This window comes from Quercus robur, chromosome 12 (genome assembly GCF_932294415.1).
Source record: "Quercus robur chromosome 12, dhQueRobu3.1, whole genome shotgun sequence".
Taxonomy (NCBI): domain Eukaryota; kingdom Viridiplantae; phylum Streptophyta; class Magnoliopsida; order Fagales; family Fagaceae; genus Quercus; species Quercus robur.
In genome coordinates this window covers 10,475,741-10,502,118 of record NC_065545.1, presented here as the reverse complement: position 1 = coordinate 10,502,118, position 26,378 = coordinate 10,475,741, and the positions used below count along the sequence as shown (strand labels likewise).

Genomic DNA, 26,378 nt, shown 5'->3' with positions numbered 1-26,378 from the left:
CCGTCCCAAATCGCAACACTTCCACCTGAATCTACAACTAACTCTTCTTTTTTTTTTTTTTTTATCATGTACAAATTACAACATACCATCTCAATAGTTGTGAATATAAAAGTTATAAAAAAAAAATTTGCTAAAGTGCAAAAGAAAGGGGACTGACGAGTATTTTACACATGACAAGTTTAGCTTGAAGTTATAACATAGGCAATGTCTAAGTTAAACTTAATGATAAAATTAGATATAATCTAGGAAGTAGGGACACTTTATATGAAGTCCTATATCAATGTCGTATCTGTCACACCAATGTCATAACTATTGTGTCATGTTATAATTTTTCAAAAATTGCTCGTGTCACCATGTCGTACCTGTACCCATACATGTACTGTGTCCGTGATTCCTAAGATATAAATAGGTGCAACACCTTATGTTCTTCATTTGGATTCAACCACATGGAGGTATTGATCCATGCAATAAAACTATCATTATCCTTTTCCAAAAACATTTAAATTCAACCATGCGTGATTAGTCAATGCATCAACATGGTTGAATTCTACTAGAGAACCTAAGCTATAAGAAGCTATATCCAAGCTATGATACTCAACATTCTTTCTGTTGGTATTACAGCAGAAAAAGTGAACTTCCATCCACATGCAAAACGTCAAAACCCTCAAAATGTTGAACGCTTAGTATTCTTAATTGATTGATAACAAGCCCCTGGTTTATTTAAAGGGGTTCAACATAATACAACACTATGTTATGCTAAGCCGGTGGGTTATTTACCAGATTCCTAATGATCAGCAATACACTACAATTTAATAGAAAATCAAGTTATTTTTCTTCATGGGATTCATCACAGTGTCGAAGATGGATATGTGGGCAGGGTCTTTCTGGTTCTCCTCTAGTCCAAAGGACCTTGAGATCACCTCGCTTCCTTCCCAATGTTAGGAAGGTCCCTGCAACATACGTATAAATTGATAAGGTAACAGTAACATATTAAGCCATTTTGCAATCTAACATGTCCATCCATTTGCAATATACTTGCTTACCAAGTGTAAATGGGACGATATAAAGCAGCGCTGGCTGGCCATGTCCATCCATCAAGTTTAATGCCACATATGTAATGAGAAGACCTGTCATAGATGTCAAGAAAAAAAAGTATGTATGACAATCTTAAGAAAGGGAAAAAGTTCCTGCTATATAAAGACATGATTATAGACAATGGAAAAGAATATAACACTTCTTATATCTAATAATTTTATGAAAAATGTTAAGTCTTAATATCAGATAACAAAAGAAAGGAGATTCCTTAACTATTGATTACCTAATCCATAAGCAATCATTGCCCATAAGAAGTATCCAGCTCGTATACTCTTATTTGCCAGCCAATCATACCTGCAAGGACATTCCAAGGTACTGATTACATATATTTTATTATATAAAAAGTATTGATTAAATACAGAACCCCAAGTATTGGAAAATTATCACAAGCAGAAAAAAGGCTGTAATAAGGACTATATAAACTTGGGATGACTGTTGCAAGAACCCAAATTTCCTTATTTTCTTGCATCTTCTAGGTCAGAGGAAGAATTTTGAGCATTCAAAACAGAGAGAAACAAAAGAAAATCAGAACTCCAAGCAAGCACAAGGTCTTTCTATAAATGAAGAAGGTAATGGCAGTTTCTTATCTTCTTATACCGGTTCCAATTCTCTTAAAATTAACCAAATTTATTACTCAAATCAATATCTTTTTGAATGAATTATTATGACTAGAACTCCAAAAATACTAGGCAATTCAAAGAATTTGATTAAAGCTGTCAAATCAGGAAAATGAACATGCTGACCATATCCAGAAAAACAGAAAACCATCCAAGGATTGGCAGCACTGGTAAAAATAAAACTCTTGCAAGCTCAAGCAATTGTAAGAACAAAACTCTTGCAAAGATGAAAAGGAGCTTTAACCTAAGAGAGAAAGCTATTAGCAGTCCTGGTAAAAGGATGTCACCAAATCCTATGATGCTGTAACCACCCCATGGATCAAACATGCGTGGGATCTTTAGTAGCATCGGGATACCATCCTCTCCACTTTTATCACCACGAGCTACCTGTTGAAAAGATATAAATGATTGGATGTACTCTTCAGCATTTGAAACCCCAAGTAGTCTAAACCATTGTCATGATCTATCATAAAGAGTAACACTGTATTGATTACTTACCACAATCATCACACTTTCACTGAAAAACTTCGTAGAAATAAACACCCAAAAGATATCATACAAGAAGGCACAACTGAGAAGAACTGTACCCACCTGATAACAAATTATTCAGAATCATGTCAGAAGAATAGTCATTCAATTGCATAGTGGCATATTCTGTTTTTCACACACACATATATATATATATATACATATTTATTCCACATAAAACTCTTGACATGAAGTAAAACTAATGAATAACAAAACTTACAAAATATTAATTGTAAAAGATTAACTAATATTATAATACACTTCTAGAACTGCACATATCTAAAATTAAGCAATTATGAAACTTCCAATATGACACAAAACAAAAATACAACATAAGTCATAGTCATGGCTTTGAACTTAGCTTGGGCCACCATTAAACCCATTTGATCAATCCAATCCAGTTAAACCAGCTCATGCACCATATATGAAAATCAAAGGTAGGAAAAGAAACTTATATATAAAGATTGATAATGAGAAATAATGTGCAAAACAGAAATGAATTCACTATATCCTTTTCCCAACTTCAGCCACCTAGGTAACAGGTACAGCAGCTCTCAAACTTAATAACCTCACTTTTGTCACTGTGCACTGTTAAGCAAAATTTCAAGTGTTTCATGACATACAGCAGCACAGAAGCTAAGTGCTCACATGCTTTTGTCAGTATTACATGCTTTTTATTTTTTAAGTATCACATGTGACACATAATAAATCCAACCCTAGTGTTCTGTTAGCTGGCTTGTATTGTAGCTAAACTTGAAATCAAGCTTGTTCAGGATAGAGATGAGCTCAGTTGAGCTGGCAAACAAAATATCTTAAGCTGTTCAAAAGCAGTTTGCTTGCTTGCCCACTTTAGCTATTAGCATCATGCACAAAAACTACAACAACATAAAGTAACATAATTAAGACTATTTCTTTCTCTAGAAGCTTTGCTTGGGTATTACATTGTTTAATCTTCAACAGGAAAGCCACCTTATCTATTTCATATTTCAAAAAACCCTACTATATCAAAATATCTCTAATAGATCTTTCCAATCTCTAGATACCTTACCTTTTTCAGTAACTTTCAAGCATCACATGTAAGGTGCGAAGCTAGGGGTGTTATTCAAGCTGGCCAGAACTGACCACAACCGACCGCTAAAGGCATCGGCCATGGTGGTTGAAATGGAAAAGGGAAACACTGATGGGGCTGGCCTGGCATGCAGATTTTAAAAGCTATCCAAAACCACACTAACCAACCCATATATATATATATATATATATATAAAGTAATAGCAGCACAAAACAACATTGTTTTGGAGGCTGATAACCAAGAAATCATCCTTTTCTCAAAATTTCATTCTCTCTCTCTCTCTCTCTGAAATTTCCCTGAAAGCTACAGGGTTTTGTTATTTTGCAGGTGATATTTCACTGAAAACTAACAATATCCCTCCAGAGTCGAGGTCTTCTTTTTTTCCCCCTCCCTTGCGGAAGTGAATGACAAGATTTTGTTTGGGGTTTCTGATTTTTTATTTTTTAATGATTAGTTTTGTTTGGGGTTTCTGTTTTTTTTTTTTTTTTTTTTTAATGTTTAGTTTTGTTTGGGGTTACTGAATACTTGTAACAAATTCATTAATTGACTTTGTTTAGGGCTACTGATATTAAGAAATGCATACATTCAACTTCAAAAGTTTGAAACGAGTTTTGAATTGGAAATATAGAGAAATGTGTACTGATCTAGCCAACTGCACCACATGGAAAACCTCCCTATGATGCGGCCGGTCCAGCCCATTCCACAGTGCGGTGCAGTTTACAAATTTGGGACACCAGCCTCATCTGTGCAATGCAAAAATAGGCAAAAAAACTGACTGATTGCACAGATTGACACCCCTATGTGTAGCAGCTATATTCCTTAAATTTGTAAACTAAACCAACATTACGCTCATGATAATTATATACAATGCCATAAAAGATTTCAGCCACAAGCAACTCTCCAAGTAACCGTAAGAGCCGAACATATTTAAAAATTTCAACATGCTCTCAAATGTGCCAAACTTGAGCCTCTCCCTACTCAAATTTCTGTAGAAGTTTCAAATTGATAAATTTGGATTTACACATAAACAATCACATGCTTCTTATTAATTAAACACATCAAAATGCTTGATGCCAGCTTACCTTCACATTTACATTTTTGGCATCATAAAACGTTTAGGGGAAACTTCATAAAAAGGCCCAATGTTTATACCATATTTCAGATTAGATCCCAAGTTTTTAATTTCGTCAATTAAAGTCCTAGACTTATGAAATTGTTTCGATTTGAAGCCACTGTCCATCTATATTATTCATGTCAGTTATTCTAGGCAGTAACGGAACACAGAGAAATTGGAAATCATTGACTAAATCCTGTATTTCACCTCGGGCTTATTTATAAATCAATTTGGTGGCCACTAAACAGAAAGTGAGAAAGTTATTGGCGGAGAATTTACAGAGATGGACAGAGAGAAGCTCTCTCTCTCTCCACCTTCTGTTCAGTGGCTACCAAATTGATTTAGAAACAAGCCCTAGGTGAAATACATAATTTAATCAATGGTTTCCAACTTCTCTCTGTTCCATTCGTGTCTAGAATAAAAGAAATGACTAAGAAAGATGCAGAGAGGCTTCAAATTGAAACATTTTTTAAAATTTAGGATTTTAATTTTGTCTATTAAAATCCTGGGACTAATCTGAAATAGGGTATAAACTTTAAACCTTTTTATGTAATTCTCCCAAACATTTATCAATGAATATCTATAAAAATAAAAACAAAATAAAATAAAACAAAAATAAACACCATAAATTTTTAGTTCAGCTTAACTGCTTCATAGCATTGATATTGTTGCACACTACTGATTATAAATTTTTTTTTAATTATATATTTTTATAAATATAGCCTAGTGTAGAGTCATTCCCTTCCAATAAAACAAAAAGTTTGAATCATTACCTTGAGATTGGGTACATGGACAATTTGAAGAACAGTAATAATCAGCGCAATTCCCTGATTGAAGAAAAAGGAAAAGATAAGCAAGTATTAGTTGAATTTCATCCTATAAGTACTTGCATTTTCCTAAGAATCAATCAGATAATTTGGAATAGGTCTCATGCCCCATGTTTAAGATCTGTTTAAATTTTCAATCATTAGCATCTCATCTATATATATATATATATATATGAAATTACTATAGAAGAAAGTAGACGAAAATTCAATAGAGCATTACTTGACAAGCAATACCAGTCCTACAGATTGGGTGAACTCTTTTGGCTCATGGCAATAATGCGAACTAAATTATGCAGGTGTAATGTATACTGGCCAATAGTCTGTTGTTGCTAGTACTAATACTTTTAATCATAAAAAAGAAAAGGAAAAGGAAAAACAGCATATAGTGAAGTTTAAACTTACAAGTATATCTTGACCTATCCAGGCGAAGGAGACATCTCGTTTAACTGCCCAAACAACAGCAAATGCTATGCATAATGGAGAAACCGCCAAAGTTAGGAATGAAACAGCTCCAAAGAAAGGTACTTTAACATATGATTCTGCAGTACGTTTGAACCACCTGCACAAGCATGCGTAGATTTAGTTCTATCCCTTTTAATAGTTAAGAAACAAAATCCTTCACCTAAATGGGCACAAGTAAACTAGTAAGAAATGATATACAAACACATGCATAAGCACAAAGGCCAACTGAGTTTTTTTCTTTTTTTTGGGGTGGGGGGGTGGTCAAAGCTAGAAAATTTTCTACCGCATTTTCTCTGAGTCAAGATTTCAAAAGCTTGAATACTTATGATTTTTCATATATTTAGAAGATTTTTAAATGGACATAATTTCTACATTCACAGCAAAGGGGCATCATTTTTTGCTAGAATATTAAAGCATTTATGATTATGTAATGTAACAGTATTCAGGGAAGGAGAACATGATATTGTAGACATTTCCAATTTGGGGATTTTCAATCATGGAAACTTATAGTGGGTTTCAATTAGTTCAAATAGTAAGTCTCTTATCGTTGAACAAGAGACCTGGGGATTCAAAGTTCAAACCCTGCCTACACATGCATAAGCACAAAGGCCAAATGAGTTTTTTTCTTTTTTTAGGGGAGGGGGGGGGGGGGGGTGTCAAAGCTAGAAAATTTTCTACCGCATTTTCTCTGAGTCAAGGTTTCAAATGCTTGAATACTTATGATTTTTCATATATTTAGAAGATTTTTAAATGGGCATAATTTCTACATTCACAGCAAAGGGGCATCATTTTTTGCTAGAATATTAAAGCGTTTATGATTATGTAATGTAATAGTATTCAGGGAAGGAGAACATGATATTGTAGACATCTCCAATTTGGGGATTTTCAATCATGGAAACTTATAGTGGATTCCAATTAGTTCAAATGGTAAGTCTCTTATCGTTGAACAAGAGACCTGGGGGTTCAAAGTTCAAACCCTGCCTACACTAGAAAACAATTGGTGTCTTGACCTGATGACAAAGAGCAATCATCATGGAGTGTACACTATAGGTTGAATTTCTATCCTATCTATCCAAAAAAAAAAAATCATAGCAACCTACTAACAGATGCCAATACCTAATCTGAGCCACCAAGGCAAAGATGCAAAAATTGTTACCACCAGGCAGCAAGTGCCTATGTGGCTGGTTAGTTTCTCAAATACAGATTTGTTTAACATGCTGAAAGCCTTTTGACTCATTTCTCAGTAAGAGATATTATTTGTACCTTGACAATAAAGCCACCAAGCAAGTTTGCAAACCCTGCATATACAAGGAACTACATAGTTAGAATTGACCAAGAAATAGAAGAAAATAAAAAGGTAAAATAAGAAAAGGATAACACAACAAAGACAAAGTAAAATATGTTCAGGTTCCGGTACTATAATCACAACATGGTGAACCTTTAACTCAAGGTGCATATTACATGCGCATGTGCACATGCGCATGTCTGCAATTCTTTTGTGGTGCTTGAATTAAAAGAAAATGCAGATATATGCATATATACAAGTATTTACATGAGCATGCTGGCAAATATGATCATTATGAAGTAGGGAAATATTATACCTCTACACCACCAATGCAGAAAAGAACCACCAAAAGCTCAAGGAACCAGTATGACATGAGTTCATATAGTACAACCAAGAAACATGAAGCAATAACAACAAACAGGACAGCAGATGTTGTGTTAATGTCTACAACACCAGTATTGCCCATGGCTTCAGCAATCGGGATTTCATCTGCTGCATCCTACAAGAACAAGATAATTTTGTAACTCAGACGGCATTTATAGCTGCAAAGAGAAGAACACTAGTTTAGGAAGGATAAACATGTTTATCTAAGAACAACAATTGATGACCTTAAGTAGCTTGTCCTGTTCAATAGCCGCTTCTCTAGCACTCCATGCAGACCAATAAGATGCACACAAGATAGTACCGACCGCCATCAACCACAAAAATACTTCTGCTATGTCGACTATTGGTCGGCGTGGAGAGTATAGCTGCACAGACACTGCAGGAAGCCTATAAATTCTAAGTAAGCTGTATAAAAGTAACAGTGGGATAATTATATTTGCCTGAAAAGATGGTGCACATTTACTCACTCAAGAGAGATGACTAAATACATAATCACTTAAGTAACAAAAAGCTATGATGAATAATAGATCACTTGTAGACAACAGGTTTTAGTTTTGCTTTGTAGTTATGTAGAACATTGAAATGCTTACCTGATGAACTATTCTTTAGCATTTTTTCCAAGCTTACACCAGCATCCTGCGGAAGCATTACAGCAGGAATCTTTATATCTAGATCAGTTTCATCCTTTTCACAAACCATCTTGTAAAGTTCTGCAGGAAGAAAAAAACAAGCTCAATACCAAGTTAGTAATGGTAACAGTATTGACCTTTAGCTTTGTATCACCTCTCTCCCCTGCTGCTTCAGTATCTAATTTTGCACCAGTATCTATATATCTCACCCTATCATAGACTTTTTTTTTTTTTTTTTTTTGATAAGTAATAAGAATAAAACCTTTTTCCCCTATCACAGATTATCAATAGAAGAACACTATGCATGTTCATGAAAAATTGGATCGTAATATAAATATCAATTTTCAGAGTAGTATAACACATTTATTTGGTGTGCCCCTTACACAGCTTCAATTGTGTTAATACACACATCAAAAGGCAAAAACAGATATGTAGATTACCTTTCTGGTTATTTATAATGAGTACAGCTGAAGCACCAGCAGCTTCTGCAGCATTTGTCTTGGTTGTGAATTTGCAGTTGCCTCTTTCCACCATTAAAACATCTCCAGCAACCTAACACAATCGAAATCACAGTACCACAAACATTAATATCAACAAATGCATTTTTCCCAATCAGCATGGTTAGATGTCTAGAATGTATGGAATGGAAAAAAAGAAAAACCTTATTCTTTGGCGTAGTACAACAATCTAGAGGGTCCGAAAGTTTAAGGAGAGTTTGGTTTGCATTTTTCTCCTTTGACACGATGGTAGTGCCAAACCTAGCACCCACACCAACAAATTCAGCGTTCTCTATGCCATCAACCCAAGTTTGAATTTTTACCTGACATAAAGCAACTTTCGTTTAATGTATGAGAAAATAGGCCAAACCACAAAAAAGAAGGTATAATACATCAAACCATTACTAAATGAGCTTCCCATTATAGCTTCCCCAAAGCAGATACATTTTATGTCAATCTAGAAAGCAAAAAGGATATAAAGAAATGGAGAAGGCACTCAATTATGACCCAAAAAAAGTATGGCAAATTTTGTCATAATTCTCACTTCCACTTCATAAGATTCACACAGCTAAACTACCTGAACAGCATTATTGTCATACCAATTCAAAAGCTTAATACCCACTATAAGATAATTACAAGCCAACAACCCCCAAAAACATCACTGACTGCAAAATGCATAGATTAAAAAAATTATTTTAAACATTAAAAAAATAAAAAGAAGAAGAAGAAGCCCACATCCAACCTAATGAAGAGGAAAATAACAGGAAAGATTAGAATTAGCACAAATTTCAGAGGCATATATGTAGAAATGAGAAATCTACTTTCACTAAGTAAATTAAACTATAAATAGGTCCATACTCCATACTAATTCGAGTCTTAGATATAATAGAGGAAAAAAGGAAACAAATAAATATATAAATAAATTGCAAGCTCAGCATCATCTGCATGTGGACAAACTATTAGCTCCAAATTAAACAACAACAAAAAATTACTTACTAATTACTATAATTATATTCTTCCATATCATTAACCCATAAAACACAAAACCCAAGAAAAAAAAAAAAAAAAAAAAAAAAAAAAGACAAATTGAGCAAGACCCAGCTGATAAATCACTGAAATAAGAAATGGGTATCTAAGAAAAAAGCAAAAGCAGCACTAGATTTACCAGAACGAAGTCGTTGGCACAGCCAGGCTTCTTGGGAGCCGTATCGTCACCGTGAACTATGTCCCCAGCTCTGACAGTACAAACATGACAGACCAATGAAATCACAGCTAAAACCCAGCTTAGCCTCCGTGAATCCATGGATTCTCTACCTCCTCCACCAGATTTAGCAGCCCTTTTGCTTTTAGGTCCTCTTCCTCTGCATCACAAGCTCAATAGCACAACAGACAAACAAAAACACAGGGATAGATAGAAAGAGAAAGGTCTTGTGGGTTTGGTTTTTCTTTTTATATATTTTATTGGTAGTGACAACAAAAAAAACTTGGTATGTTTCAAAGAAAACGCTTTCTTGGATCTACTGGGATTTGTATAGTAATTTAGTACTGTTGCCGGTAATTACGGTCACCGAATACGAAATTAACTATTTCTCAAAACATAAAAAACAAAAAACGAGATTAACTTAAAGGGCCATCGTTTTGAAGGGTTCAGATTGTTTTTTTTAATAGTAATATTTTTTTTTCTTTTTTTTTTTATTGATTTATTAGTATATGTTAAGTATTGAGTTTTGACGCTCCGTACTTCCGGATAGTTGAATACCGCGGGAAAATTATGGTTAATGTCATTGTAACTTGTGACTTTATAATACCTTTTTAAGTCTCAAAATATATAATTTTTTTTCTCTTTCTTTATTTTTACGTTTCTCTTTTTTTTTTTTTTTTTCTAATCTCACCTCTAGTTTTTTATATTTTCAACTTGAGAAATACAAGGTTTTTTTTTTCCAGTCTTTTCTCAAGACTTGATAAGATGGTAAGTTGTTAACGTATGATTAAAACAATACCATTTTTCCTTTGAGGTATCATTGGTGTCACTTTTATAGCACAAATTTTTTTTTTTTTTATGATACTTCTATTTCTATAGCACACTAATCACCATAAGCTACGTCAACAATTATAATATATAAATAAATAAATAAAAATTATTTGTCACTTGCTTAATTAGTTTCATGTTGTAATATCACTTTAACTTTTTTTTTGTAAGATTATAAGCCTTTTATAATAAAATTTATGATAACTTTACTACTACCCTTTTTGAAAAATCACTACTCATTTATATTAAAGTTTATGTTAAAAGATAATAGTAACAAAATTCAATATCTAATACTTCGTATATATGGGATAGAAAAAATAATGACATTCAAAATCTAATATCCAATTTAGGAAATATGATGACCATATCTTTTAGAAATGAATCATTGATACCTTGGTGGGGTTGCATTAGCTATGGCCCAATGCTTAGCATGTAGGATATTGCTATGGTTATGATTAAGTAGGGAGAGATAAAGTTGGCCCAATACAATTTGAGGCCTAAGGCAACAACCTTAAATGGATTTTTTTTTTTTAATATTTAAATATCACTTTAATGGTTTTAATTAATGTTCTACATTACAAATTTTTATTTAAAATCTATTATTCATAGTTTTTAATATGACTATTCATATATCATATATATATATATATATTATATTTAAGTGAAAATTGAGAAAAAAATTAAATCAATAATCCAATTTAAATTAGAATTAATCTTCAATTTTATGCTAAGTGCCTTTTTAATTGTCCTAATGTGATGCCAAGTGTCTTTATATTTCAAATGGGCTTCAATTGGTGCCAAGTGTCATTCCCTCTCTCATTTTGTGTCAAATGACTTTATTTGTAAAAGTATACCTTATTCTAAAAATTGGTTGTTTATATTTTGTTGCAAAATGCACACATGAAATAAATTAAGTTAAGAAGTAACAAATTTTTTTTTAAATAAACAAAAATGAGCAATTTGCATGTTTTATCAAATAATTTTCTTACAAGGTTTTTTTTAAGAGTTCAACAAAATATTAAAAAAAATGTTTATTAATAGTATTCAACTTTTGTAAGTATTTAAATATGCATCTAATTATGTTTATTTTTAAATGTATCTATACATATGCATAAGACTATAAGCTAGTTCACTTACTGGTGAATAGATTGGATTTCTATCAATCAATAACTTTTTAGAACTTCTTATGAGTGAAGGGGAAAACATACAATTCACATATTTTTAAATAAAATAAAATAAAAACTTATTCCCCTCACATTTAGAGGCCTTTACATAGTAGGTGCCTTAAGTGATGGCCTAAGTGGCTTCAATTAAGGTCAATTCTAAGTAGGGAAGCTACCTTCGGACATCCCATTTTATTCTATTTTGTGTGTATATATATATAACTACTAGAAAATGGTTACATTATCATCCATCTTATTGAGTGATGAAATGGAAAATAATGAAGTACTTTGTCGCTAAAGATGGTTTTAATTTTCTTTCTATTTATTTATTGCTTATATTTGTAGACAATAACAATATTTTTAACACTCATCCATAAGTAAATTTATTCTCCAAATATGTATGAATATAAAAATACAATATGTTAACCAAGAATCTTGTAACTTAACTAACATCTCATAATGTTTAAGATTCAAATCCCCAACTTCCTAACTATCAAATTATCATATATATATATATATATATATATATATAGACACACAATGTGTTGAGTGAAATTTACTTCATAGAAGACAACTCATAGAAAGGCAAAGAACCGGTGAAATGTCTTATCCTACTTTCAACACATACCTTTCAACTTAAAGACAAAAATCATCCTGGTCAGAAAATTCACCTCCCAAAAGTAGGAAGGGTGGGTTTTGATTTTCCTTGTTATTTTTCAATAACAATAATAACATGTAGATACAGAAAGACTAGCTATAAAGGATGAATATGAGGGCAATAACCAACGGGCTTAACTTGTCTCCAAGGCCAGGTGCAATGTCCTTAAGCCCAACACACAAGCCCAGGCCGCCAGCCAGATCCACTCCTGCTTCAGTAAAAGGGAAAAGAGCCCTAGCACGTGGTAATCCCTCTGCCCCCATTATGAAGAGTAGTGTCGCCCCTCAGAAAGATGATGTCCGTTTCAGCTCTCCCTTGTCTTCTTCGTCCAATTCCTTTTCTCGCACCTACCTTGCTTCCAAACCAACTTCTAATGATGCCTTTGAGTTCAAATCTACTGAGAACGCCGAGATGGGTTACAAGGATGGAAGAGGAAGTGTCAGTGCTGCCGGGGTTCTTCATTGCGGTATTTCAAGTGAATCTGTTCCTTGTGATGGGAGAAGTGGTCGGCTTGATCAGGGAAGCACAGAGAGTAATTGCTTCGCTATTGAAGGAAGCAAGGAGAACGGGGCGTCCACCTTTGCCGGATCCGGTGGAGGGGCTGATGTTAATTCCTCGGCGATGGACTCGGTCATTCTAGCTGAATCCGGAGGAGGAACGGATGTCATCGGTGCTGGTGTGGTAGACCGTATGGATTCAGAGGAAGGAGGTGAAGCTTCTACCGCTGTCTGATGTTTTGTCCACTCCCCTGTTTTTGTGTCCCATGAATATTATTATCTGGAACAGTAGAGGCGCTCTGAAGCCTAATTTTCAGAATCATGTCCGTGAGTTAGCTCAAACCCATGACCCGGCTATTTTTGTGATTATGGAAACGAAGTTGGGAGGTGATAGGGCTCGTGAGATCACTGATCGTCTTCCTTTCGACGGGGCTATCCACACTGATACAATTGGGTATGCTGGTGGGCTGTGGTTATTGTGGAATTCTGACTTTGTGGAGATTGAGAGCCTGGCAAAGACGGAACAGGAGATTCATGTCGAGGTTAAGGTACGCTCCTCAAACCTTACTTGGATATTTTCCGCTGTCTATGCTAGCCCTAGGAGTGAAGAAAGAATTATTTTGTGGGAAAACCTTGCCAAAGTAGCTGATTTACATAGGTTACCTTGGGTGTTGGCTGGGGACTTTAATGAGCCCCTAATTGATGAGGACAAATTTGGAGGCAGAGGGGTTAGTATAAACCGGTCTCTGCTTTTTAAAGACTGTTTGGATAGATGTAGTATGGTGGACTTAGGCTTTGCGGGCCCTAGGTACACTTGGACAAATAAGAGAGATTTTAATAATCTAATTCTAGAAAGGATTGATAGATTCTTTATGAACCCTGATTGGTGTGTCTTGTACCCTGAAGCTAAGATCACGCACTTGCCGAGATGTCACTCGGATCACTGCCCGGTTCTTCTTGAAACTTGTCCTGGCAGAGCTTTGTCTCTCACCAGGCCTTTCAGATTTCAAGAGTTTTGGCTCTCTGATACTTCCTTCCCGAATGTTGTCTCTAAGGCTTGGAACAATAATAGGGGCTTGGCTGATTCCATAGATTACTTCTCCAAGGAGGCCACTTTATGGAACAAGAATCACTTTGGTAACATCCATTACAAGAAGAAAAGAATCCTAGCTAGGCTGTATGGTATTCAAAAGGCTCTGTCTATTAACCCTAGGGCCTCTCTGCTAGCCCTTGAAAACCATCTTCACCAGGAGCTTGATCTTGTCTTGGATCAAGAGAGGGACCTCTGGCTGCTGAAATCTAGGGTCAATTGGATGATACAAGGGGACCGTAATACTTCCTTTTACCACATGTCTACCTTAGCTAGGAGGAAAAGAAATTGTATAGCCTCGGTTAAGGATGATATGGGGGAGTGGATCACAAATGACAGGGAAGTTCCAGAATTTTTCCGCAAGGGATACATTTCTCTTTATTCCACTTCGCATGATACAGCCACCCGCATCCCTCACCTCTTGGCCCAATGGCATGGCCGATTATCTGAAGAGGCTAAGAGCTCCCTTAGTACCATGGTGTCGAGTGAGGAAATTAAAAGTGCCCTCTGGTCCATGAAACCTTACAAAGCCCCGGGGCCGGATGGGTTGCATGCGGGGTTTTTTCAAAGATTTTGGCTCATAACGGGTGACTCTGTTATTAGGGAGGTTGAGAGGGTTTTTGCTACTTCCAGAGTTCCGGACTATCTCAATAAAACCCTTATTGTTCTCATCCCTAAGATGCAGGGCCCTGAAACTCTAGGAAACTATAGGCCTATTAGTCTTTGCAACACGATTTACAAGATCATTACCAAAGTGATTGTTGCACGGATTAGGCCTCACTTGGATAGCATTATCTCTCCTTACCAAGCTGCGTTTATCCCGGGAAGAAAAGGCACGGATAACGTCATTATAGCCCAAGAGCTCATTCACTCCATGGGAAGAGCCAAAAGGGGAAAGGGCTACATGGCCATCAAAATTGACCTAGAAAAAGCATATGATAAGATTGAATGGGCTTTTATTAGAGAAATGCTTCTTCAGTTCAATTTTCCGGATAATATTATCGACCTCATCTTGAGCTGTGTGTCGTCTGTCTCCACTTCGCTCCTTTTTAATGGGGGCTGCCTGGAGTCTTTTAACCCTTCTAGAGGCATTAGGCAGGGAGACCCCCTTTCCCCATACCTTTTTATCCTCTGCATGGAGTATTTGGGCTATCTCATTGAGGAAAAGTGTGCAGCCAAGTTGTGGTCCCCCGTTAGAGCTTCTAGAAGTGGCCCTGTTTTTTCTCATATCTTCTTTGCGGATGATCTTATTTTCTTCGCAAAGGCTGATCAGGTAAATTGCCAAGCCATAAAGGAGGTCCTTGAGGTCTTTTGTAAGAAATCTGGGCAGTCCGTGAGTGATTCAAAATCCCGGGTGTACTTTTCACCCAATGTTGATCCTGATTTAAGGAAGAATCTTGCTGACTTCCTTGGTTTTCGAACAACTCCGAATTTGGGCAATTACCTTGGTTTTCCCCTCAAGCATTCGGGTAGTAGGGGGCAGGATTTTGGTTTTGTTTTGGATAGAGTCAAAAAGAAGTTGGCTGGCTGGAAAGCAAGTTTACTCTCTATGGCGGGTAGAAGGGTTCTCATTCAAGCTTCTTCATCCACCATACCCACCTATGTCATGCAGAATGTTCAGCTTCCAGATAAGATTCTAAAGGGCATAGATAGGGTCAACAGGAATTTCCTGTGGGGGTCTACGGATAACTCAAGGAAAATGCATTGGGTTAATTGGGAGAAAGTCACCACCCCAAAAGAATTGGGAGGCTTGGGAATCCAGTCAGCAAAGGGCAGGAACACGGCTCTCTTAGCTAAGCTTAATTGGAGATTTCACACGGAAAGTAATGCTATGTGGGCTAAGGTGCTTAAGCTGAAATATGGGACTAGACAGCGTATAAATGCCAGAGATGAATCTAAGCTGCCTAGATCTCCAATTTGGAGGGGTTTGAAGAAAGGCGAACAAGTGTTCAAAGAGGGCACGAAATGGATTCCTGGTCATGACAGTCAGCTTGATTTTTGGAGGGATAGCTGGTCGGATTTGGGTCCCTTAAGGTCCATTCTCCATGGGCCACTCCCCCTTGAAGCCTCCAACCTCAAGGTGAAAGATGTCATTTCCCCCCACGGCTGGTTATGGTCAGCCATCCCTTTTGTTTTACCCCCTGAGATCAAAGAGAGTATCCAAGCTGTCCCGTTCCCAATTGCAGCTAGAAATGTTGATAAACTAGCTTGGAAAGGGGCCCCTAAAGGTGTGTTTAGCTCCAAAGGCGCCTATAGGCTTGCTACTCAGCCTTCAGAAGCTAATGTTTTTCCGGGAGCGTGGATTTGGAAAACTTGCACTCTTCCTAAGATCCAAATGTTTATTTGGAAATGCATGCATAACAGTGTGGGGGTGAGGGCTTGCTTGGTCGAAAGAGGGCTTCACATCCCTCTTGACTGCCCTTTATGTCACACGGAGCCTGAAACAGTCAGCCATGCTCTTCGTGACTGCAAGTTAGTCAAGCCTATTTGGCAGCAACTGGGGCAGATAAGAGGGAACCAAGGTTTTTACTCTCAAGGCATCAGAGATTGGCTCGCTTCGAATGCTAAGGCCAAGGCTTCCTGCATTGTTGATGGAGTTCCTTGGAACATTGTTTTCCCTTTTGCTTTATGGTTAATATGGAATCAACGCAACCAAGTGGTTTTTAATCAAAAGAGCCCCAACCCGTGCCTTACCAAGCTGATTAAGATGCAAGCAACTGAATTCTTTCTCTGTATTAACCGTCCAAAAGGTAACCGTCGCATGGTCATAAGGCAGATCAGGTGGGAAAAACCAGCCTTAGGTTGGTTGAAATTAAACACTGATGGGTCCTTTGATGATTTATTGGGAAATGCTGGAGGGGGTGGGCTGATCAGAAATGAGCAAGGAGATTGGGTGGCGGGATACACCAGGAAAGTGGGTAAAGCCAATAGTTTTATAGCGGAAGCTTGGGCTCTCAGGGATGGTTTAATGCTGTGCAACCAGATGAACCTGTCAAATGTTATTGTGGAGTTAGATGCGAAAGCCCTTGTTGATGCCTTGAATAACCCAGATTTTAATAACTCTGTGATTTCACCCCTCTTTGATGACTGCAAACAGTTGGCTGCCCAAATTCCCCAGATTGTTTTTAGACACATTTACCGTGAAGCAAACTCGTGTGCCGATTGGTTAGCAAATGTTGGTCGACTGCAAAGTCTTGATTTTATTTTGTATACCAGTCCGCCTGTGGACCTGGTTCCTTTTATAGTGGCTGACAGCCAGGGGTTGTATTCAGAAAGGCTTTGCCTTGACTCTTTGTCTTCTTGTTAGTTTTATGCTAATTCCCCTTTTACCAAAAAAAAAAAAAAAAAAGGATGAATATGATGGATGAATTAAAAGCTAAAGGAATGTACATGAGCATGCCTCCTATCTCAAAACCTACTAGTCTTGTCTTGAATTGTGCTAGTCTCGAACCCCACTTACCCAAAAAAAAAGTACATTATGTTTTCTATAAATGCAACCTCTCACTGACAATGTTTCACTACACATCGAAAGATATGGTACAAGATATAGCAAAAGATAATGTGTGTTTCAATTTTCAAACAAAAATAAAATAAAATGTTTGTAAATGTTATTTTGTTTTTGTTTTTTTTGGCCATGATTGAAGTCCTCGACATAGAACGTTCGAGACGGAACATTGTGTTGTTGTTGTTAGACCAAAGCATGTGACTATGACTCCGTGAGTACAAACAAATTCATTAATCACACTGCTTCTCCCAAAAAATAAAAAAAAGCATTAAGAAGTAAGAACACACCAAAATTCACATAGTTTTCATATGATACAGTTTCCAATCATACTGTAATTATAGTTTAACTCCGTATAAATTTATTATGGCTTAATTTGCATCTTTCCACAATTCTGGGATTTTTGGAAAAATGATGCCATTCTGTTCCGTCTAATGAAGTTTTGTTTTATTAAAAAAAAAAACTGAGCTATAGTTTATTAGTAATTTAGCGTGAAGGTTGCACTTGGATTTTTTTTATATTCCATTATATTAACCTTGTTTATTCTTTTTCCTAAAGTTGTTCTATACTTTTTTTTTTTTTTTTTAAAGAATACAAAAGGCCCTAATACATACCTCCATTTCTGAAAAGAAAATTATCTTTGAATTACCAATTTGGGTGGCAGGAAATAAAGCTAATAGACTCCAATAATACATCAGGTTTTCTTTTGAGTTATGCCAATAGGAGAAAAAAGAAAGCAGAAAGTTCGAATAGCACCACTTGTCTCTGAAGAGAATTTTATCTACAATGATGAATACTCAAATGACTCACATAATCACATCTAGCTCATTTTATAATAGTAATTGACAGTGCTCATTTTATAATAGTAATTGATAGTGGTATATATCCAAAAGAATTTAACTCTTAAATATATAATACAAACTTTAAAAATACTTAATATTCTAAATAAAATAAAATAAAAACTGATTTTCTAATAATTAATCTTTTTCCTGGGACATATGATATAATCCTACCCAGTACCAAATGTCAAACCACTTGGTGACTTTAAATGATTGAAAATATTTGTACAATCATGACCCTCTGTACATGGTACTATGTCTAAACTCATAATGGCCAATAACGCATTGGGATAAAGTTTAAACAATTCAAAAAACCATCCAGACACATTATTGAAAACTGGTTTATGAGTATCCATCACCATCAGGCATTAGCAGTTAGCCTTAAGCAGATAAGGGTTATGATATTTTATTTTATGTTGACTTTTGATAGTGCTTGTCTCTAGGAACTTCCAAAAGCTTATCTTAGTTTAATTCAGGTTAAGGTCCATAGGTTAGTATTGAAGCAGCAATTAAAATGTAAAACAGACTTGAGTCCAAATAAATCTCCAGTTGCATTAGGAGTTAGGACACGTGCTCAAATTGCAGAAAAATTATATTGTGAGTTGGAATGGACCAGGAAATCTGTCTAAACTTAAATATAGTTCTTTATGTATTATACCTTATATTTTCCAATTAAATTCAATGACTTATTGGTCGATGCAACACAACCATGTGATTTATTGGTTTATTCATCGATCTAAAAAAAAAAAAAAATTTGGTTTATTCATCAATGAATTTTCTTGTGTGTAGTTAGAGCTTTCAAGATCATATAGTTGAATTTAAATTTAATTAAATTTCAATGTTGCATCTTTAAGTCTGTCCATCAAAATTAACCATTGGCTTGAATGAGTTTTGTCAGTCAGATTACAATTAAGAACCAGTGTCTTCGACATGAAAAGAATATGTTCTAACATAGTAAAATATAAATAACAGTTATGGTATTCAATCTCATATTGTTATTTGAGCCCAGCAAATCATCACAACATTGGCATTAGCAATAACAATAACAATTGCAACTCTCTCTCTCTCTCTCTCTCTCTCTCCGTGATGTAATTCCTATCAACCTTGACATCAATATATATATATATATATAAAAGCAAAGAACTCACGTGGGAGAGCATAAGGTTCTGTCATGTGGTGCATTCTATGAAGAGAATTGAAATACTCTTAAGTTACATTAAAGATAAGAACAAATTCAAAAATATGGGCTCTTTATTTCCTTTGGTTCAATGTTTCAAAACTACTTTTTGTTAAATTTGTTATTCAATATTTTAAGACTATTATTTATTTAATTTGGTTCAATATTTCAGAACTTCTTCTCTCCCCCACACACAAAAAACTCTTTGCATTTCCATCTACCATTTTCACTTTTACTCTTTTATATACATATGCCTACAGCCCTTCTTGACATTCCATCTTAAATACAATCATCAGGAGAAAAAAAAAAAAAAAAAAAAAAAAAAAAAAAAAAAAAACGATGTCATTTAGCTTCAACCTTTCAATGACACCTACATAACTCAACATTGTGATACCATTTGATCCTAACCCGTATGAGTAGATTATGACCAAGGAAGGGGACTTGCATTTTTTATTCAATGACAATACCTTACAGTTTTGATGTTGAAGTTGAACGTTGTGGATTTTGTGAAGGTTCTAATTCGCTTTTAGGATTTTGGTTTGGGAATGTCATAAATGTATTTTGTTTTAGAATTAAAGAGAAAGAAAAGGAAACATTCTGATTGATTATTTATGAAGTTATTTTTTTTTTTTTTTTTTTTTTTTTGTGTTAGAACTCATAATTCGTAGGTTTCTTTGTAAGTTTTTTTACTCCTATTTTGTTCGGTATAAGCCATAGTAATAAAAATAAAAATCAATGATAAATGGATGTGTTTTTAACCAATTTCTCTTTATTTAATCACGTTCCCTTTATGTTAATACTTACAAATAATTTCTTTAATTTCATTGAGATAATGAATTGGGTGTTTGCGTTTGAGGTCCCCATATTTGGTTGTGAGAATAGAGTGGTTGAGGAAATGTTTGAAAGATTGCTTAAATTTATGTAATTTTAGGATGTACAAGTATTTTATGCTTTAAATTCTTATTTATATATTTCAAAATCATTTAATCAGTATAAAAAATTAAATCTATTTTTAATGGTAAATATTATAATATGTTATAGTCTTATAGTGTTGTATAATATTTTTTAATAAAATATGAATTAAAAAAAAAAATCAAGTTTCAAAGTATTCAAAAATATTGTGGGCAAACATAAATATTATATAACAAATTTACTATTATATGTAGGTCTTAATATATATAAAAATGATTTCAAATTAAATTGTAAAGTACTCCGCGCATAGCGCGAGACATCATCTAGTTTTATTAATGCTTATGGATAAAATTTAAATATAATTTCTTAAGCAATGTATCATGAAAGCTCGCCTAGGTTGAGTGGTCATGAAAGCCTTGAACTCGATCTTAAAAGGGCAATTTGGCAAAGGTTCAAGCTAATCTTTCTTTTGTCACATCTCCATTAGTGGCAGGCAAGTAAAAATTTGCTTTGCAGAGAAGAATAAGGTGGATTATTTCTTGTTCTTTCTAGGTTCTCTTACTTTTGTTTTTTTCCGACCATAGGCATCATATAGTTTCAAAAGCTTCAAAGGAGAACACTAAGATCCAAGACTTATTCCTTTCACATTCAACCACATGAATTATTAGCATTCAAAGTTACTGTCAACCATGAGTCAACAACAGATCAACAAGAAACAAATATTCCCACTAAACCAATTTCTGTAACAAAGCTGAAGCATATATCCAGCTGAAAAGGCTTTCTCATTTATGATCAAGATAGGGGGGAAAAGGGCTGCTCTAGACGTGCGAAAAAAGATTTTATTACATTCCCATGCGAGCTTTAATGGGAAGGTATCTAGGCACATACATGAACTAGGCCTGAAAAGCATACCAGTAAAATTTAGATTCAAATACTCCCACTATGGATTAAAGCGGATACTAGATAATGGAGTGAACATTTTAACCCCACACTATTCTGTGTACAATCATATCATGATGGAAAGAGAGAAATCCAATTGCAAAGCCAGTTTCCTAGGCAAATAAAACCTCTTTTAACATTCCCTCCTAATAAAAGAGCTGGTGCAAGACCCCAAACCTCTCTCTCTACAATGGTTAAATAAAAATCACAGTAAAAAACAATGATAGAGATAGTCAATCTAAATTGAAGCAAATTAAGGAATAACATATTTTGCCTGGGAAGTTTTGAGTCAACAAGATATTGAAAAGAATGACTAGACTAGACGTCATAGCTAGGTTCATGCATGGAAAATTTTAGAAAAGCTTTTGTTTAGTGTTCATCCCCACCGATTACTTTGGAAATAAACGATCATCTTTAAGTTCTGGGATTTGAAACCCCGTGAGTCCACCATCAACTATTTAATTGGAATTCCTGTGGAAGTTGTTGGCAACATATTGTTCTGATAATGCATAGCTTCCACCAGAAAATGTTATGGCTCCTCCATTCATCCTTAGACCCATTATGTTGTAATTGTCTTGGGGTAGATTTTTCAAACCACGCTGGCTTGGAATGCAATAGGCTTCACCCATACCCTGATGAAGTGGGACTGGGAAACCAGTTCCAATGCTTGTGGTTGGAGTGCTGTTTTGGTTGAGGCAACCTACAATATTGGAACTTGTTTGAGTAAAGCTTCCAAGTCTTTCTTCTTGCCGCATGTCATGAAAGTACCCGCAATAAAAACTTGAATCGAGCATCACATTTGCATTTGATAAATTCACATCCCTTTTATTCCCAGAAGATCTTGGGCTGGCATAATTGCATGGAGATGTCTCAAGCCTGTAATTCTCAATACCGGCTTCTGTTAGAATAGTAGGTAATGTCAAATACATGGAAGAAGCAACCTGACCTGAGGAATTGGATGGAAATTTTGGATTAGCAGTTGTTGCCAACCTTTCTCTTTTGTCATTTTCAGTTGATGGCATGGATCCAATGGCTTGCCTGTGATCAACTTGATCTTCAAGTACTTTTGAGCATTTACTGGAATCAGCTATCCTTTTGCCTTTTACAGATCTTTCTGAAGTGCCGTTATTGCAGTTTTGAGCCCTCAAGCCTAATACAAAGTTCTTCTGATGTTGCACTTGGATGGAAGGACTAGATTGAAGATTTCGCATAACAGATGAGACCAACCTTGTTTTGCCTTTCTCCTTTCGTGTAGATGCACTAGGTCCAGTAGATTGGCCATAATCAACTTGATTTTCAACCGCTCGATAGCGATTATGATGACCAGTGGCCTTATTGCTATTAAGAGGCCTCTTTAAAGATCCATCATTGCAATTTTGAGCTCCCATGCCAGACTTCAAATTGTCATGATGCTGCACAATGTTTGCGTCATGGTTGTTTTGATGCTGTTCTTGGATGTTCTCTTTAAAGTTGTTTTGACACTGCACTTGAATCGACTCCTTGAAGTGGTTTTGATGCTGCACATGGAGGGTGTCCTCAATTTTTTTTTTATGCTCCAGTTGGACAATGTCCTTGAAGTTGTTTTGACGCTGCACTTGGACATAATCCTCAAAATTGTATTGAGGATGCACTTGAGCATTCTCCAAATTGTATCGATGATGCACTTGAGCATTCTCCTCAAAGTTGTTTTGATTCTGCACATTGTTCTTCTCAAAGTTCTCGTGCTGCACTTGGATATTCTCCCTTCCACAACTGCCTTTTCTATTTTTTGATTTCTGAGCAGTATCATCTGCCACCAATTTTTGCATTTCCTCCTTCATCCATCTAAACAAATTTTCTCTCGTATCTTTAAGATCCTGTAATAGAGAATCCATGAAGATTTTAACATCATCCAGGGCCGCAGGGTCATAAGCACTAGCTCCATTCTTATTTCTATTAAGCTCTTCGGGAGAATTCCTCCCCATTGCATTATTAGCTAAATTTTCCTTTCTACTCCTTCTGGCATCCTTTTTCTTAGCTTTCCCAATTTTAATTTGACCCCCATTGCCAGGAGTGCGCTTGCCCTTTTGCTGAACTCTATTGGTGTCCATGGCCTCATTATGTTCATCAGAAATAAAGCTGGAAACTAGTTTATGCTTCTTAAGAACTGGCTGGCTACTTGAACTTGATTTGGACTCTTCACTTGAAGAATCAAACTCAGTGTCTCCCCTCCTAAACTCCCACCGCTGCTGAAATTTCGGTTCCTCTCCCATATTTGAGGTGGGGGGCATTATCAAAATCAGAGCTTTACAGTGTTGGGACTATGCAAAAAGTGAAATAATCGAATATCTACTGCAAGAGTTCAGCGAAGTGCCTGAAAGAATATCAAATCTGGCTTCTCCATTCTTCTATCTTGCAAAGAAAGAACAATCAAAACTAATCAGAATGATTCAAGGGGACAGAGATATAGCAGATATCAAAAGTTTCTCATAAAAAAAATACAAAACATGTAAATGAACCCAGAAGGGGAAAAGTACTTAAAGCAAGATAAGACTTCTTTTCAAAGTTTTCACATTTTGATCTTAGAGCCACCAAAAAAAATAAGAAAATAAAGCAAGTGGTTTTACAAACATACTATACGATAGAAAATCAACAGGCAGACCATCAACAACCAGAAATTAACAGCATACATTGAAAATCCAAATGTAAAAACAAAAGCCCAATTGGGAAAAAAAGAATGCCTACTTTTACAAGTTCAAAAACCCAATTTTTTACCTAACAATGCAAACAATCAAGTAAATTTTTTTTTTTTTTCCAAATTATGAATTCTCAAAAGTCAAAGCTTCTCATGAAGCAAATTCAAATCCCAATAAAGACCTAAGCTTGCATAAAAAGACTACCTTTTCATTTAAAATCAAAACTTCATAAACCCAAAAATATATATAAGAAGAACCTTGTACAACTCCACAAGAATATAACAAAAAGTAACAAACAGGCACTGGAACAAAAGACACCAAACAATGAAATTCCGAATATTATCTCACATACCCAGAAACATGATCAAAATACACATCAAACAATGAACAACATATTAAGAAAAAAAAAATACCATTACAAAGTGAACCAAATAAGAACAAAATTAATGGGGTTTTATTTGGAGATAGATATATTCCTAACCATTTTGTCAGCAGATGAATATTGGTGCAAAGCAAGAAATTCCCATCCCCATGATCAAAACCTCCATGTATCACTGGAACACCCCCTTATTTTCCTTTGCACTTATGTCTTATACTGGCCCTCTTCACTAATGGAAATAAGTGTTTTTTTTTTTTTAAAAGCTTTTTTGCTGTCTGTGTAATTGTTATTTCCATGTGTGCAGTTTTGCTGTATTTGGTGAGACAGTGAGTTGGGTAGAGAGTGGCAGAGAGAGTTATGGGGATTTCTCTCTTTCCAATAAGTTGGTCTGGTGGATGGATGATTGCTAAGATAATCATCAATGGTTTCCTTTTAATTATTGTTTGGGAAAAAAGCAGTTTTATTTAGTATGTTTCTCTTTTTTTCCACTCAGATTCACAACCCCAACGTTTCTTATCTGTACCAACCAAAGCCTGCTGTCCATGTTGGGAAACAAAGTTTGCCTTGACATATAGTTCTCTTCCTGCCTTGCCTTATTAGGATCCCTCTTCTCTCTCTTCTTTTATGTTCTTGCTTTTCTTGTTTTGAACAATCCCTGTTGGAATCTTTTACTTCCATTTTTGGTTCTCTTTTCAGGTATTTGACCAAAAAAATAATCAAAATCACCGAGTATTTTTTTTTTTTCTTTCGCATAGAGTATCCTCAAAACTTTCAAACAAAGATTAATCATTGTTCATGATGGATGAGCCCATAGTGGGGTAAATCGCTGGCTCAAGAAATTTTTTCAAAGTACAGGTAGCCGAACTCAAACTAGAAAGCACATCCAATTGAACCTAGTACAAGCACCCTGAGACCGAGTACCCAACCAACTCGGCCAACCCCTGGGTTAAAATCACCAAGTATGATATTGGTTCCCTAATAAGTATGAATTTTTAGCTGATCCAAAACCCATGTTGATGCATCCCATGCCCAATAGTGTGTGTAAATATATAATTTAAAAAAAAAAATCATGGTATAGAAGTTAGATAAAGAAAGCACAGAGTTTTGTAACTCATCCTGTTTCATGGTATATTTTAGAACATAGAGGATTCAATTACACCTCCCTAAATATCAAATTATATACATATAAAGAAATAATGTTCAAATAAACTTTTTTTTTCTTTTTCAATTTTTTTGAAGTTCAACTAAACGATTAAAACTTGTATTTAAAATGGGAGTGTGTTCGTTGCCTTAAAATTTAATATAGGAATTTAGTTATATCTCAATTCTAATGAAATATTTGAATTTTAACTCACATCTTTTAGGTAAAAATAATTAATTCTCAAATATCTTATAGATGAGAAAGTTATTAATGTGATACTTAAATTCATCTTCTTCTTTTTTCTTTCTTAAAAAGTTAAAATTAAATAAATAGAGTTAGTTTTAGAATTTTTTTTTTTGTATTATTTATCCAAATAAGATGTTTATTAATGTTAAAGGTAATTTTTTCATAGGTTTAACTTACCTCCGGTACTTTTTTAACTGGACATGTCATTTTGTTTTAAATATACAATAGCAAATGGTAATAAGTTTTAATCTCAACATTTTATTTTATTAGTGTGTGATGTGACAATCTCTTATTAAAACAAAAGGAGATTCTTGTAAAAAAGTACTGGAAGTAAGTCAAACCCCTTTGAGTCATAATATCCAACCAAAATAAATGTCAATTCTTAAAAATTTTAGTTATTGTGAATTTAACTCTGAAAATTTATACTCTTGAGATTTAAAAGTATGTTTGGTAACTGCTTTTTTTTTTTTTTTTTTTTCTGTTTCCAAAAACAATTTTCTATTTTTGAGAATAAAAAACTTTTTTGGCCACTCGAAATGGACAGAAAACAAAAACTGTTCTCAAAACTAAGTACGTGAAAGAAACTGAAAACATGCAAAATGCTGTTTTAGTTTCTAATTTTCA

At 35.0% G+C, this 26,378-nt stretch overlaps 2 protein-coding genes across 3 annotated transcripts; both read right to left on the bottom strand.

The window, feature by feature from the left end:
- Window positions 1–670: 670 nt before the first annotated feature.
- Window positions 671–9,997, bottom strand: LOC126709130 (signal peptide peptidase-like 2). The gene is made up of 14 exons (XM_050409236.1): window positions 9,673–9,997; window positions 8,672–8,830; window positions 8,451–8,562; window positions 7,972–8,091; window positions 7,606–7,757; window positions 7,314–7,496; window positions 6,976–7,010; window positions 5,653–5,809; window positions 5,197–5,250; window positions 2,211–2,303; window positions 1,957–2,099; window positions 1,319–1,389; window positions 1,044–1,127; window positions 671–950 (listed from the first exon to the last, which is right to left on the bottom strand). Exons 1-14 carry the CDS (start codon window positions 9,808–9,810, stop codon window positions 826–828), a joined length of 1,626 nt encoding a protein of 541 aa, XP_050265193.1. The 5' UTR covers window positions 9,811–9,997; the 3' UTR covers window positions 671–825.
- Window positions 9,998–21,545: 11,548 nt separating this feature from the next.
- Window positions 21,546–24,957, bottom strand: LOC126710034 (uncharacterized). Of its 2 annotated transcripts, none has more exons than XM_050410415.1 (2): window positions 24,470–24,957; window positions 21,546–23,704 (listed from the first exon to the last, which is right to left on the bottom strand). In XM_050410415.1, exon 2 carries the CDS (start codon window positions 23,581–23,583, stop codon window positions 21,772–21,774), a length of 1,812 nt encoding a protein of 603 aa, XP_050266372.1. In that variant the 5' UTR covers window positions 23,584–23,704; window positions 24,470–24,957; the 3' UTR covers window positions 21,546–21,771. The 2 variants fall into 2 exon arrangements, with proteins under 2 accessions (XP_050266372.1, XP_050266373.1); XM_050410416.1 differs by having other exon boundaries at window positions 21,546–23,700.
- Between the last annotated feature and the right edge of the window lie 1,421 nt (window positions 24,958–26,378).

Excerpts from the sequence above, each read along its gene's own strand:
- LOC126710034 (XM_050410415.1), bottom strand. The coding sequence starts at position 23,583 with ATGCCCCCCACCTCAAATATGGGAGAGGAACCGAAATTTCAGCAGCGG.
- LOC126709130 (XM_050409236.1), bottom strand. The coding sequence starts at position 9,810 with ATGGATTCACGGAGGCTAAGCTGGGTTTTAGCTGTGATTTCATTGGTC. Across the intron at positions 8,831-9,672 it reads GTGCCAACGACTTCGTTCTG|GTAAAAATTCAAACTTGGGT; the intron begins GTAAATCTAGTG and ends GCTTTATGTCAG. Across the intron at positions 951-1,043 it reads TATCGTCCCATTTACACTTG|GGACCTTCCTAACATTGGGA; the intron begins GTAAGCAAGTAT and ends CGTATGTTGCAG.